This window comes from Calypte anna, chromosome 4B (assembly GCF_003957555.1).
Source record: "Calypte anna isolate BGI_N300 chromosome 4B, bCalAnn1_v1.p, whole genome shotgun sequence".
In the NCBI taxonomy this organism is placed as follows: Eukaryota; Metazoa; Chordata; class Aves; order Apodiformes; family Trochilidae; genus Calypte; species Calypte anna.
Genome location: NC_044249.1, coordinates 22,046,848 through 22,062,295, shown reverse-complemented (window position 1 = coordinate 22,062,295; position 15,448 = coordinate 22,046,848). Strand labels below are relative to the sequence as shown.

The 15,448-nt window shown below is 48.9% G+C and overlaps 1 protein-coding gene across 4 annotated transcripts in view; it reads right to left on the bottom strand.

Annotated features, from left to right (window-relative positions):
- Nucleotides 1–15,448, bottom strand: part of LOC103531235 (sideroflexin-5) — a 123,419-nt gene that overhangs the window by 19,071 nt on the left and 88,900 nt on the right. For all 4 annotated transcript variants that reach the window (XM_030450874.1, XM_030450873.1, XM_030450877.1 and 1 more), the window contains 3 exons: nucleotides 12,886–13,001; nucleotides 10,540–10,625; nucleotides 2,748–2,865 (listed from right to left, as the gene is read on the bottom strand). In XM_030450874.1, coding sequence (XP_030306734.1) covers nucleotides 2,748–2,865; nucleotides 10,540–10,625; nucleotides 12,886–13,001 — 320 coding nt within the window. The remainder of the gene's footprint in view (nucleotides 1–2,747; nucleotides 2,866–10,539; nucleotides 10,626–12,885; nucleotides 13,002–15,448) is intronic.

Sequence of the window (15,448 nt, the reverse complement as noted above, 5' to 3'; positions counted from 1 at the left end):
ACCTGCAGGTGCACACCTCTAGTAATAAACTCAAAATAAGAGGGAGACTGCTGGCACCAGGCTGCTCTGGAGAACTTCACCCCTTGGTGTGTGGAGATGTGAGGTCCAGCTGTGCACCTGGAGCTGCCTCCAGTTGAGCAGAGCTGAGATCCCAGTAGGTAATGAGCCACTCCACCAGCTGTAATGGTTTCTCCTCCCTGAGACAAGGCGTGGGCAGAGAGCACGTCATCCTGTTTGATCTACTAATCAGCTCTGAATCATGTTTACACTGCAGATAACATTTCTGCTGCTTTTAGAAGGTCATTTTTGAGTGATGCTGCAGTAGCACCCCGGGTCTGCAGTTGGAATCTCCTTTGGAAGAAGCCAGACCTGATTTTTTTTCTGCTGAGCCAGAAGTCACCCAGCTGTTGGCATCCACAGGATTTTAAACGCTGGAATAGCAGATATGACACAGGATAAATCATTTGTCACCCACAGAGCCAAAACCCAAAAGGCAAAATGACCTCGTGAGCTGGATTCCAACATAAAGAAACATTGAATAATTCTTTTTATACAGCCCAAAACCTCTGAGTCCTGGTACCAGAGCTTTTTAGATTGCTTTGGGCAATGCTATCAACCACGGGCATTGTCAGTGAGGAGGGAAAAAATCCCCCATGACTGATGCTTAAGGCCTGAGATGACACAAAATCTGGGGAAGTGGAAAGTAAGGAAGAACCCAGGTCACCAGTACAGGGACTGGGCCTGTGGCAGAGTCCACTTGTGTCATGCTATGGTCAGACACAAAACTTCCTCTGGGCACAAGGATTCTGTGTACCCATGGCACAAGGCACCATTTTGAGGGCATGATGGCAACGTCACCTTTGGGGTAAAGGAGGTTGGTGGAGCCTCCTGTGCTCTTGGTTCCTTGATTCTCTTGAAAGAAAACCTGCCAGGAAAGGTCTCCCAGGCCACCTTCTGGTGGGTGAAACTCCTTTCCCTGGAAAGAGGAGCACAAGTGATGCTCTGTGGCCAAACCTCCTTCCAGCAGGACAACTCTGGACATGCTCTGGGCACGCACCTCAAATGGGCACAGAGCCTGGCACTGCTCCTCAGTCCTTCATAACCAAAACCTCTGAGCAGAACTTGGGCTCACAACAAAAAGAACATGATGAGCAGGGAGCTAAGGTTGAGCTGGTGCCAAAATGACTAACGTGCTCTGGGGATGGAGGGACTCAAGTGGAAGCAGGCAAATCACATTGCTCCTGCAACTGGTACTTGTGCAACTTCTTACTGGAATACTGTGTCTGATTCTTATGGATGGGCTCCAAAAAGGATGTTGACTAATTAGGGAAAGTTTAAGGAAGAGCCATATGAATCATTAAAGCTTCAGAAAACACGTCTTGTAGCCAGAGATTCCAAGATTGAGATATATTCGGTTTCTTAAAGAGAAGATTAGGGGACAGTTTTATCTTCAGCCTGTAAACAGTTAGAAGGACAACAACAAAAATATCTGCAACACGTTTTTCAGGCTAGCAGACAAGTGTACAGCAAGATTCCCTGGCTAGGGGTTGTGAATAAAACCATCCAGACTGAAAAAAAATAATTGAATTAGCCAGCAGAGATTGTGATACTCATTTCTGATCAACTCTCCTAGCTGACACAAGAAGAACGTCAGCAAAGTCCTTGGCTCTGTTTGGTGGAGGTTTTTCTATCTTATAATTACTGGTAACCCTCCCTGTAGATGTCCTGATCTACAATCTGCAAACCCATCAGTTCCAAAGACCAAAGGGCCAGAATTAATGAGTCCTGAAAAAATACACCTTGGCAGTTTGTTCAGCTGACTCAGGTACAAGTGATTCCATTCCTCATCCCAAGTGGTTCCTTGGCTCTGCTCATCCCCAGGCTGTGTCTTCCCAGAGCCAGGCTGGATGACAAAGAGGCAGAAACCCTAAAAAAAGCTCTGGGAAAGCACATCCACACCAGATGTGTATGGCAGGCTCTCTTTGCCTTGTCTTCATGGTGCTGACACCAAGGAACCAGCATGGTCATGGGAGAGGGAGAACTGAGCCATCTTCTTCTCCCTGGAGCTGTTTAGCTCTAAGCTCATGTCACCAGACAAGACTGGACAAACCCAGCAGGAGTCTGGGAGGAGAAGTCATCAGCCAGAAGCACCAACATCCCTTGACTTGTGATCTGTGGAGATGTGCTCAGGTATCACTGACAAGGGGATGGGACACCCAGCATGCTGGTGGAGACACTTACAGTCAAGCAGGCAGAACATTCTCCTCTTACATTTTAAACCCCCCTTATTCCAACCTGGCTGTCCCCCTGATCCCTGGGGTTTTGGTTACTTCACCCTCTAAATGTCTTTCACTCAGGAGAAGGAGGAACAAAACCCTGGGGAAGAGCAATGGATGTGATGGAAGGGAGGAGGATCACACGTGGCCATCCCTTGTCTGGAAAAGGTGTTTGCTGGGTGGAACAAAGTTCAGTTCTTCCCCTGTTTGCTTAGAAGGTTCATCCCATCCCACCACATCCAAAGCCTGATGAGAAGTATGGAAAACCCATGGGAGATTAACCAGTGCTGTGCTGGTGTGTGCTGGCAGGAGGGAATCACCCACCCAGCACCTGCCCACTCAACCTCCCCGGGGAGGGCAGCAGCAATCCACTCCCTCCAAAAATAAGGAGGCCCCATCAAAATGAGACCCTTACCCAGGAAGGCAAAGCAAGCAATGGCATCAGGAAGCCCCTCTGAGACAGGTACTGACCTCAGACATCTGTGGGAAGAGGCTGATGGCCAAGGGGAGGGCCAGGCCAAAGGCAGCGAGGCACACAAGGCTTTGGACTGGGAGAATCATCCGGGGACGGGACCTCAGGAGGGATGTTCTGGAAAGGAAAGGCTTCATCAGAGCATTTCACAGCCCAAGGGAGTGCATGCCATGAGCTAAACTACTGTCCATCCAGACCCATTGCTCTCCCTCTCCCTCACAGGGTAAGGTTCCTTCTCAGTAAATCAGCATCAAGTTCACCCACAACAGATCCCGAGCCCTTCCAGATTCAGCTTTGCCATCTGCTGGGGTTACACAGCCCACACCCCCCTAAGGGCTCACCTCTCCTCAACTCAACCAGGAGCACTGAACACACATTTCCCCCATTCCCAAGGTGCCCCCCAAGCCAAGCCAACCACACCAGGACATTTTGGAGGCTCATCTCCCCATGCAGCTGATGCAAGAGAACAGATTACCTTAAGGTCTACTCCACCATCTACTCCACGTTTACTACAGGCTCTGAACAACACACACCTGATGAGTTACAACAGAGCAGCTGAGGAATGGGAACTCCTTACCCTGCTGCACCCTGCCTGTGTGTCAGAACATTCCCCAAGGCTTGCTGAAGGCTCTCTGCATCTTGAGAAGGTTCAGGGGAAGTGGGGAAGGAAAACAAGAGCCAGAACCTTAACTCCTCCACCACCTCAGCTCCTCACTAAGAAACTCTGAAGTTGCTCCTCTCAACCTGTGCTGTGGAAGCCAAGCTTCTGCTCCCCAATATTTATCTCCTTTGTTCCACCTCCCGCAGACAACTCCTCCAGAAGTCCACAAGTGTTTGAGGCAGGGTCAGGAGAGGCAGTTTCCTTGCTCCAGGCTTTTTAACAAACAGAGCCTGCAAGGATTGCCATCAATGAGCTGTGATAACGAGTCCCCAGGATGCAGAGGGGCAACTCCTGGAACTGATTTATTCTCCTCCTTAAGCCCTAGTGATCCATGAGAGCCCTCACTGAGAAAAATCATCCGACCAAAGCCTCCCTGGAGCAGAGTTTAGAACCAAGACATCACTGCTTACACCACCCCTGACACCTTAATTTGGAAGCTGCACCCTCTTTAATTACTGCCCTGTTGGGGACCTTGTAATCACCCAAGTAAAAACTCAACCAATTTAACGAGATCCCTGGCACAGCCCCCAGGTGTGATTTCCAGGAGGGCTTCAAACTCAGGCCAGTTCAAATTACAAGGGCTAACCTCCTAATTAGAGAAGAGTTATGGCTTGATCTAAAAAGGAGGGGGGGGGGGGGCTAATTAACACATGTAGTGTAATGTCTTAATTGGGATTCAGGTCCTCAAAATTTGCGTGGCTGAGAATAAATGACTGGTAATTAGCAGAGAGGTCCAGTGCTCTGCTGGCCCTGGGCTCTCTGCTCTCCACATGGATCTTGGAGGAGCAGGGAAGTTAAATATTGTGTGCTGCACTTTGTGAGCTGTCAAATGCAATCAAAAACCCTCTTTGCACCCATTAGCCCCCCACGGGAAGTGAATGATTAGATGTTTCCAAAGGGGTTAATTGCAGAGCATTACAGCAGCTTAAAAAAATAAATAAATAAAATTAATCACCGTTTGCTGAAGAGTGAATTAGTTGACACCACTGTCCTGTGGGCTCTGCCAAAGGGATTGATCAGGGACATGGAGATCTGGACCTTTAGGTCCTCCTGATAGCCCAGCTTTGCTGTTGGCATCTCCTGAAGCAGGCTGTGACATCCACAGGAGCAAGGATTATTTCACCCTACTCATAATTCTGCAGCTGAATTGAGTCCTGGAAGCTATTTTAATATTAAAATAGTAGTTTTACTACTATATTATCACCAAGCACAGAGGACAGGCCTGGCCAGGCTCTGGGGAACTCAACCTCAGCACTCAGACAACAGAAAAGTTTGTGCCAAGGATGCTCTCACATTGGAAATCTGCAGGAAGACAACAGAGTGTGAGGTTTATTGTGCCCATCTCAGAAGCCAAATTTTTGGCACTGGTGGTCTAACATCACTCGTACAACTGAGGGTGTTGATCCTGGAGTGATGGGATGAGGGGAGAGCTTCTGGCTCCCTGCAACCCCCTGAGAGGAGGTTGGAGCCAGGGGGGGTCGGGCTCTGCTCCCAAGGAACAAGGGATGGGACAAGAGGAACTTTGGGCACAACTCAAGTTGTGCCAGGGGAGGTTTAGGTTGGAGCTGGGGAAGAATTTCTCCCTGGAAAGGGTTGTCAAGGCCTGGCCCAGGCTGCCCAGGGCAGGGCTGGAGTCCCCATCATCCCTGGAGGGGTTTCAGAGCCCTGGAGATGTGGGGATGAGGGACATGGGGTGGGGGTGGCCTGGGCAGTGCTGGGGAATGGGTGAATTCAATGATTTTCAAGGTCTTTTCCAACCAAAACATTTCAATAATTCTCTAAGCAATCCATGTCTATAAACCAACCTTGGGATGGCAAAGCTCATGCATGTTTGCAATACTTCCCTCCTCCTCTTTCTTTTTTCTTGGTTTTTTTTTTTTTTTTTCCTTTTTTTGAAGATTTGTTTCCTTACCCCTCCCCATCCCTCCCAGTGCCTATCCTGGCTACAATCCACCTTCCCAAAATTTGCCTAGAAGCTACTAAAAAGGCAACAACACCCCAGGGAGCTTCTGATGGGGAGGTAGCACATCCCTGTGCCACTGCTCTACCTGAACCACCGAGACCTCACGGAGAACATTTCCCTAGCCAGGAGCCTGCCTGGACCTGGGTATCCAGGCACAGACACATCCTGGCACAGACTGTGCATCTGCTCAGCAGAGACAGTGTGTTGTAGCTCTTGTAAATACACCTTCATTCAACTTTCATCACATTGTTCATTAGTGGTTTTAAATCCTGCATAATTTGGCAGCTGCCTCTGGCGTTTCTCGGGAGGTTCTGTAATTTATTCCATATGGAAGTCAGTTGCTGTACTAAAAAGGAGTTATCAGGTTCAGTGAACCAGAGCTGTATTTGTCTAGGAGGAGGTGTCAGATGCTAAACTAAATATGACAGGAGTTAACCCAAGTCTCCCAGCTGACAGATTCTGGGGGGGGTTCTGGAGTGTTTGGTATAAACAGGTTCAAAGCTGATACACACAGTGCAAGACGCCAAGGGGGATGATGGGGTAAGGAGCTTTGGGGTTCTCCAGACAGCCCAAGGCTTCCAAACCCTCTTCTGATGGATAAATAACCCTTGGGGTGGTTGTCCTACCCTCCCAGTTCTGCTGAGAACCTCCCAGAGCCAGCACTGTCCCACCTCTCTGCTGCAGAGAGCCCATCCAGCTCCTTTCTGCATGTCAGCTTTTCTCACTCATTTTTTGGGGTCATCTTGGGAATGCTGAGCTTTCCTAGCAACCAGCAGCTGTGTCCCCTGTCCCTTCCAGCCAGGACACTGCCATCCTCACCAAGGAGCATCTCCTGCTCTTGGCTGGAAGCCCCAGCACCCCCTCCAGAGGCCAGAGCAGACACAAAGCAACTGAGCTTGGGGGATTTCTGTGCTTGATTGACATCATTAAAGGAGCAGTTTCAGTGTTTACTCTGGAAACAGCCCCTGCAGTTTATGGTGTCACTGCTGGCAGCTGTTGAGTTTAAACAAACTTCAGTGAGGCTTTAGGTGGACAGGGAGATGTTGGGCTGCAGAGGAGGGAAAGCACCTGCAGGACATGTTCTGCACTGCCAGAAGGAGATGATTTCCCTCAAAAAGCCATGAACATGAGGCCCAGGAGGTCCTCCCTCCTACCTCACAAGGCCTGGGCAATGGTGATCCCTCAAGAGAATTCTTTTTTTTTTTTTTCTTTTTGGTTTCTGCTGGAAATTAGGAAGAAATTCTTTAATTTGAGGTTGCCCCCAGAAGCTGTGGCTGCCCCATCCCTGGCAGTGTTGAAGGTTGGATGGGGCTTGGAGCACCCTGGGCTGGTGGGAGGTGTCCCTGGGCATGGCAGGGGGGTGGGAATGGGTGAGCTTTAAGGTCCTTTCTGTATTTTAATATGATGCTGTCTTCATGGTCAGACACAGAGCTGGTGGTGCTCTGAAATGCTGATCCAGTATGGAAGCAGCTTAACTTTATGAGCCATCTACACCCCCCCAGAGTCACCTTCATCTCGATATGAAACCAATCACAGGATCCTAGAATGGCTGAAGCTGGAAGGGATCATCTCCTCCAACCTCCCTGCCATGGGAGGGACACCTCTCATCCAGAGGTTGCTCCAAGCCCCATCCAACCTGGTCCTGAACACCTCCAGGGATGGGGCAGCCACAACTTCTCTGGGAAACCTGTTCCAGAGTCTCATTTCTTCCTCATACCCACTCTAAACCTCTTCTCCTTCAGTTTGAAACCATTGCCCCTTGTCCTATCACTGGACACTGATGAAAAGTCCCTCTCCATCCTTCCTGGAGGTTCCTTCAGGGACTGGGAGGCAGCTCTAAGGTTTCCCTGGAGTCTTCTCTTCTCCAGGCTGAACAATCCCAGCTCCTTTAGCCTCTCCTCCTAGCAGAGGTTCTCCAGCCCCTGGATCATCTTTGTGGCCTCCTCTGGACTCCTTCCAACAGATCTGTGTCCTTCCCATGATGGGGACACCAGAACTGGACCCAGTACTCGAGGAGGTGGCAATTAAAGCTGCCAGCAGAGCCATTATTTATAAAACTCCCAGGAGAATACAGCTGCACAGAAGCACTGACTCCGTGTTCCCCGCGTGGCATATGCAGTCTCAAAAATAAACAGTGATTCTATATGTTCAGTGCCTCGACAGAGCCTCCAAGCAGCAGGAGATGCATGAAACATGGGGAAAGAATGGAGCTCAGCAGTGGGAGGTAACATGGAATTACTTGGAGAGCAGAGAAGGCGGCCCTGGGAGTTAAAATACACAGCAGGCAAAGAGACGAGAGGAGCCAAGAGAGCTGAAAAAAAAAAATAAAATAAAAAAAAAAATGGCACAAGAGACGAGAGAGGCAGCTGGGGGAGTTAAAACATGCAGATGGAGAGATGGCTGAGAGAAAGGAAAGACCTGGATCCAAGTGGAAAGACGGCGACCAGGAACTGGCCACTTAAAATAAAACTTTTCGAGTAGCGAGAGGAAAAGGAGGGAGATGGATTTCCAGGAATCCAAAAACCACTTCTGGGAGCATCTCTCCTGGGAAGCCAGGACGAAGAAGTTGGGGTTGTTCAGCCTGGAGAAGAGGAAGCTCCAAGGTGACCTTAGAGCAACTTTCCAATATCTGAAGGGGCTACAAGAAAGCTGGGGGAGGGCTTTTGGCACAGGGGGGTAGGGAGAGGACAAGGGGAGATGGTTTAAAACTTGAAGAGGGGAGATTGAGGTTGGACATGAGGAAAAAATTCCAATGAGGGTGGTGAGCCCCTGGAACTGGTTGCCCAAGGAAGCTGTGGCTGCCCCATCCCTGGCAGCGTTGAAGGTTGGATGGGGCTTGGAGCACCCTGGGCTGGTGGGAGGTGTCCCTGCCCATGGCAGGGGGGTGGGGAATGGATGATCTTGAAGATCCCTTCCAAACCAACCCATTCCATGATTCTATGAACATTTTCTTGTTCCTGGGGTGATCCAAGGCCACCCAGGCCCAGCAGTGTCCCCTGCTCCCACCATGACTGCAAAGCCAGGCAGGAGAAGTGCTCTCCTCCTTCACCACAACCCCAAATATAAATGTCTCTAGCAGAAGATCCAGATTGAGAACTTCTGATTCCACATCTCTGACCTCCAAATAACCTCCCTCTCCTCTGTCTCATTTCCAGACCCTGGAAGGATTACTATAAATGAAGGGCTAACACCTCAACACAGTTCCCATTAGCATTGCCCCAACCCAACTAAAATTCCACTGAATTATACAAGTTAAACTTTCCACCAACTGCTCCAAGGTTTTGATGTTGGTTTTTTTTTTCCAGAATGAGCTTTCCCCTCTGCCTGTGTCCTGGGGAGAGAAGTGTTCTCTCACAAACCTGAATTAAGTCTTTCTGTTAGTTCAAATGATGACTTTTAGAAGATAACCTCCTGCACATCCACGTTTGCTTGACAGATGAAATCAGTTTCATGAACAAGTTACAGAGCCCCCAAGTACAAAGCAAATCTTATGCTTGGTTTTAGTTAAACTGAATGCTCAACAAGACCTGGGATGCTCCTTGGGGTTTTGCTGATGGAGACAATAACTTAGAGACCAGATTTCCCCAAACTTTGAATTTTTGCACATGAAGATCTCTGGCTTTTCATTTTGCTCACCAGAAGAGCAAAGATCCTCTGAGTTACAGCAATAAAACCTCCCCAGCAGATCCTGGGGGATCCTGTGGGTCAGGTGGGGACTTGGGGGAGGGAAGAGGATGTGGAGCTTTTGTTGAGGAGAAGCAAGAAGTGAAAATCAATTGTTCTGCAACAAAACCAGGGAGGCTGGAAGCTCCCCCTGGTCCTCATCTGTCTCCAGCAGCCATCTCCAAAGAGTGGCTTGAAGAAAGTGCTACCCTGCTTCAGGGACCCACCACAATCCCTTTGAAAAGGAGAGGAAAACACTACATTTTGGGCAAAAATGGGCTTAAAGAACTCACTTTACAGCTCCCCAAAGCAGAGTTTGTTTCCCTGCCTCTTCCCACACCCAATCCATGGGAGGGAGGGAGCCTCCAGGTGCCACCTGGGACCAGAACTCTGCTTTTAAATCCAGATGTTAAAAACCCAGACTCCAAATTCACAGCAGCAGCCTCGACCCTTCCCTTAAGGAGAGAAAACTGCCCTGGGGTGTTTCTACAAGGGTAAACAAGGCCAGCCAAAGCCATGGGTCAATCCCTAATTGTACTAATTGCTATTTACTTTGTCACTGGAGTGCTTTCCAGCAGCCATTAGCAACAGATTTGTTTAAAGAGTGCTTCCAGCTTGGCTGTCTGGACAAAGGTAGCAAAACCCTTTAGCATCCTCATCTTTCATTGCACTCATCTGTCTCCAAGGTTGGCAAAGTGATCCCCACCCCAGGGATCATTCCAGGCCCTGCTGGGTGTCCTCAGGAGGACACAACAGCTCCAAACAACCCTCAGAGCATCTCCAGGCCAAAGAAAAAGCAGAGGTGATGGAGGGCAAGGTGGGACAGCAGCTGAAGGACAGGGCAGTTTGGGGTTTTTTTTTCACCATCAAGAACTTTGCTAGGAGATAACTGGATGAGGAATAATAACCCTGCCCTCTCCTGCCAAGTCTCTGAGCACTGATGCTCTGTGGAGATGGCTGCCAGGAGAGATTCTGGCTTCATCTGTGAGGGAAAGCAAAATTTCTGCAGAATATGTGAAGGATAAATCTTTCTGGGGAAGTCCAAGGCACAGGGTGTTATGGAAAGGAAGGCCAAGTGCCTCCAGACAGAGCCCAGGCAAGTCTGGCACTGGCCAAGGTGGCCTGGACGAGGTGCATGGTCAGCAGATGGGTGCCTGAACATGAGCCCAGACCTTTAATCTGACCCCATGTGGCAGCTCTAAAGCTTGCTAAAGGCAGAGCTGAAAATTTCAGGACATTTTCCCACTGAACTGTGGGGTTCCTGGCTCACTGACCCCCAGAGCAGAGCCCCAGAAAGTTATTCCACCTTATCAATAAATATTCATAAAAACCAATACCTCAGCAGCCTACAGCAGTGGTCAAAACGATGGGAAAATGAACATTTTAATAAGGAAAAATAGTCTTTGGTGGACCAACACCAAGAAATATCAGCAAATCAAACCTAATGAGGATCTTTTCTCCCTTCCCCTTCAGAAGTCCCCCCTCTGTATTACCCCACACTTACTTTTCCAGTATGGACATAATAATTGGAGGTAGAACCAGTATAGGCATTGGCAGGACCACTCTAGTCAGGGCTGTTTCTAGCAGTGCCTGGAAAGGAATAACAAACAAACAAAAGACATTAAAATCAAATCTCAGAAGGTACCTGGGCTGAGCAATCAATAGGTGGATAGGGAAAGGTTTGGCTGATCTTCCATCCCCTGGGAACAAAGAGATGGACACAGATGCTCAGCTTTGCTCACAGCTATTTACAACTGAGTTTTGCTCCCTTGCTACAAACAACCAGGCTGGAGCTTGTGCTTGGTGGCAAATCCAGTGGAATAAAGCAGAGAAACAGAAGAATTTCCCTCATTTCATTTGATGTGACCCAAAGTGCTCCAACACCTCTTCCTATTCCAGGGAAACAGGTTAGTGAGAAGAAAGAGAAGCCCAACAACTGCCTGGGAGATGCTGCAAGGTGAAATAACTCCCCCCTGATGGGACCCAACCTGCAGTGCTGGGGTTCCCAACATAAGAAGGACAAGAAGATGTTGGAGAGAGTCCAGAGGAAGCCATGAAAATGATCCAAGGGCTGGAGCAGCTCTGCTCTGGAGGCTGAGAGAGTTGGGGGTGTTCAGCCTGGAGAAGAGAAGAATCCAATGAGGAGACCTGAGCACCTTCCAGTGCCTGAAGGGGCTCCAGGAAAGCTGGGGAGGGACTTGGGACAAGGGCCTGAAGTGGTAGGACAAGGGAGGATGGGTTTAAGTTGAAAGAGGGGAGATTTAGACTAGATATTAGAAAGCAATTCCTTGTGCTGAGGGTACTGAAACCCTGTCCCAGGCTGCTCAGAGAGGTGGGAGATGCCCCATCCCTGGAAACATCCCAGGTCAGGCTGGATGAGGCTTGGAGCATCCTGATCCAGTTAAAGATGTCCCTGCTCCTTCCAACCCAAACCACGCTGTGATTCCATGAGGCATCTCAGCAGAGGCTGAGCTGCAGCTTCAGCCCTTCCTCCTGTAGCTGAGTTTCAGTTCCAGCCAGGTGCTGGGGGAATGCAGCCTCTTATAGTCTGCTCCAAACCTGGAGAAGATCAGGGCTGCTCTAACAAGGGCTACAACCACCCCTGTCTCTTCATCTACCTCTTCCACCCACCTGTGCCAGCACCCACCACCCACAGGGCTCTGGCAGATGCAGGCAGAGGATACTCCAGGTTTGGGAATGCTGAAATTCATGGATATGGTGAGGCTTGGGAGCAGCCAATCCTTCCAAATGGGAGAAAAATCTCAGAGAGGTGCAGATGGGCTATGCTAAGGATCTGCCACATTTTCCATGATAAAACCCAGCACTGAGCTATTTGGGAAGAAGCATGGGGATGAGATGGCAGCTGAGCAGAAGTCCTCAAAAGTCCCAGATCTGATGCTTAAAACTCCCCTTAAATCCCACTTACAAGTGTCTTCCCTTGGAATATTTATTTTCTCTGCTGCCTGTCTTCCCCTCGACCACTCGGATGGAGAGGGGGAAGCTGGGTCCTGAAGCAAGGGAGAAAAACTGGCTCAAGTAAGAGTCTCCAAGCCCTTCAACAGATTGTTTGAAGCTCCCTGTTAAACAACAATATGGAGAGATATTAGAGAGCTCCCATTGCTTGACGAGGACTGTAAATCTGTACATTAATTGCTGTCTATGAAGTGCCTCAAGAGCCTTGGACAGAAGGAGGGAGAGAAATGCCAAGCATTATATTATTAACTCCTCTGCCTGGGCGTGTGCTTTGGTACATGCTTTACATTTCAGATGAAAGCCCACTTGGAAACAACATGTCTCAAACAATCAGATGAGGCTCAGAAGACAGAACTGTCTAAAGGAGGGAAGGGAAGGGAAGAGTGGCAGGCAGATGGCAGAGTGCAGAAGGCTCCAGGGGCAAACAAACCAGCTGTTAGGATGAGGAGAAGAACATCTGGCCACCCTCCCCAAGCCTTGGGGGTGGTGTTAGTGCAGTTTTGACGTGGCAAGGGCTAAAAAGCAGCTGGAGAAAGAAGCAAAAGGGTGTGAGTTTGCTTCGTGTTCAACATGGACCATTTGCAAGTTGCCACCAAGAAATCCTAAGGCTGGGGAGGTACCAGGGTGGTACAGGATCCTCCTGATGTCAACCTGACCCTTCCAAACCATCAAGGCCAGGCACTCAATTTGCCAGTTTGGTGGCTACCCAAGCTGTGTGCCTGGCTACAAAGCAGGGATTAAGTTTTGCCACTTGGTTCTCCCTGGGTGATGGGTAAAGCTCATTTATTTCTAACTCCTTCATCAGTTCCTACAGGTGTGGGGTTGAAGGTGCCCACAGCTCACCCAAGCACTGCTCAGGACCACCAGAGGTACCTACGTGTTTTGCAGCAATTCTGGAAGACCCAACAATGATTCCATTACTGTCCAAAACATCAATCCCTTCTTCCAGCTCCGTGTGCCTCATCAGGACAACGTTGCAGATATTGGCACTGGCTGGGGATGAGAAAAGCAGGATGATTAGCAAGGCAGCCCTGGTCAATACCAACTGCCAGGCTTCTGGTCTCCCTGACAGCCCTGCAGCTTGGCTTGCCTCAAGCTGCCAAGAAGTTTCTGCAAGTCAGGGAGCCCCTGACTGAAGAGGAGAACAATAATCAAGATATTTTCTCTTTTTTTGGCTTCCAAAAGGATCTGCTGCCACAACCAGAAATGCACTGACACCCAGGAGCACCAGCACTTCCAGATGTTGGTGTTTGCACGTGCTCCTGCTCTCCATAGTGAAATTTCATCCAACGTTTCCATCTCCTACACCCAAACAGGTCCTTGCACTGGGCTGCCAGTTGGGCTTGGCTTGTCTGACAGCCACCTCTTCTGGGGACACAGCCCAGAGCTCCTCCTCACTGCTGCTAACCCAGCAAACCCTTCCTAAATACCTGATTTTAGCAGGTGTGACAGACACACACCCCAGGGGGTTTCACTGGGCTAGGGAGGACAGCTTAGATCTGAGCATGAAAAAAAGAACAGAATTATTTTTTTTTTTTCAAATCAAATAAGACAAGGGTGGGTTGCTTCCTGCTGACCATGTGCCCTTATTCCACCTGTTTCAGGGGCAATATGGCTCTGTGGGTTTATCTCTAAGAATTAGAGACTCATTTATTTGCTTTAATGATATTTTTCTCAACTCTGACAGAAACCAGCAGACCTGTGGATGGCTCTGGTTCCCAACTGATATTCCCAGGATCTCAGCCCTGCACTGACAGCAGAGGTGGGAGCAGCTCTGGGACCCTTTCTGACACCTCCCCTTGCCCAGCCTGTGGCTTTTGGTGCCTTCTTGAGATGACCCCAAACTCTGCTCCTCGAGCAAAGTGCCAAAGCTGGGGTTGAGGAACAACTTTCCCAGAGGCAGCTCCTCCCTGAGTCCCAAACACTTCTCTCAATCTTCCCAAAGCAAAGCTGTTAATTCTTAAAAAAAGTTCTAGTTTTGTTAAAGTGGCATTTTCCAGCAACCACCCCCCCCTCCCCTTCTCCCCACCACCACCACCACCACATTTCCATTGCAAACTTTCCAAGCAGCCCTAACACAAGCCCACTGTTGCTGCAAGTACCACTGCTTCCAAAAATGTGTTTCTGTGCTGCTTGATGGGTTAATATTCACTAATTAATCTCAACTCATGTCATATAACAAATGTCTAATTTTTTGAGGGTGGTGGGTGGGTGAGCCCTCTACCAATGCAGCTCTCTGCAATCAAGGATGATTTGTGGTGACAAATGCTCCTTACACTCGAGCAGAAGAGGAACACACACACACGCACACTCTGTCTCTCTCTTTAATATTCCAACTATGGGACCACTCTTCCCATCTATCAAAAAATACCAACCCTTCAGCTCCCCAATCCCAGAAAAAAAAAAAAAAAACCAAACCCAAACCAAACAGGCATTTCATTTACAGCAACTTTAGCTCCTCTTTTTTTTTTTCTTTTCCTTTTTTAACACTCCCATGCCCCCTGCTTCACCCTGTCACTCAAGACTCAGTACATCAAACCACACCAGCAGGGATGCTCTGGCCAAGGTGGGGTGGTACCAGCATGGGGCTCTTGTGAAATTCATGGTGGGGTGTCCATCCTTAAGGGTCTCACCACATCTAGATGCTTCTCCAGGTCTCTGGATATTGTCAGGGCTTCACTGACCTGGTCTCACATTAAAAACCAGGTTCCAACTCATTTGTCTGAGAGAAGCACCTTATAAGCACCTGCTTTATAGCAGGGGGCTGGAGCTAGATGAGCTTTAAGGTCCTTTCCAACCCAACCCAGTCTGGGATTCTCTGATGAGCTGCTCCTGTTTTGTTTCAGGAAACCACAGAGGAAGTAGAAAACACTGCTAACTGTGACTGAACTTGGATTTTATGGAAGAATTGCATTTTATGTCTCAGAGACAGGGGAGGGAGGTGAGAAATAAATAAATATAAGTGCAGGCAATTTGGTTTTCAGAATTTTGGGAAAGAAACCGTGATACAATATCCTGGAAACTACTGTGAAAACACTTCCTGACCTATCAGAAACCAGGGTTAGCTACAACAGCAGCCCTACTTCTGTATGTCTTCCTAAACCAGGGTGCTCTCCCCACACTAAATACACCTTTGTGCACTGCATAAATGCAGTTTGGGTGGTTTTTTTAAGTCCAAGGAGAAGAAAACCTTCCTCCTGCTCAACTCCCTTCCCTCCAACAGGTGTAGTTTCTTTAACTTCTTTCAGATCACCTCCAGGATGATACAACCTTTGGGTTTCTAGACTCATTATTGACACCCCTGCTGTCTTTTACCTGGCTGCACTTCCCTAAATCTCCATCTCTCATGATCCTTTGGGATGAGAGATCATAAAGCCTTGATGGACACCTCCAGCATTCCAGCTGCTATTGACCAGCACAGGTTGGTGGGAGAAGGAGGC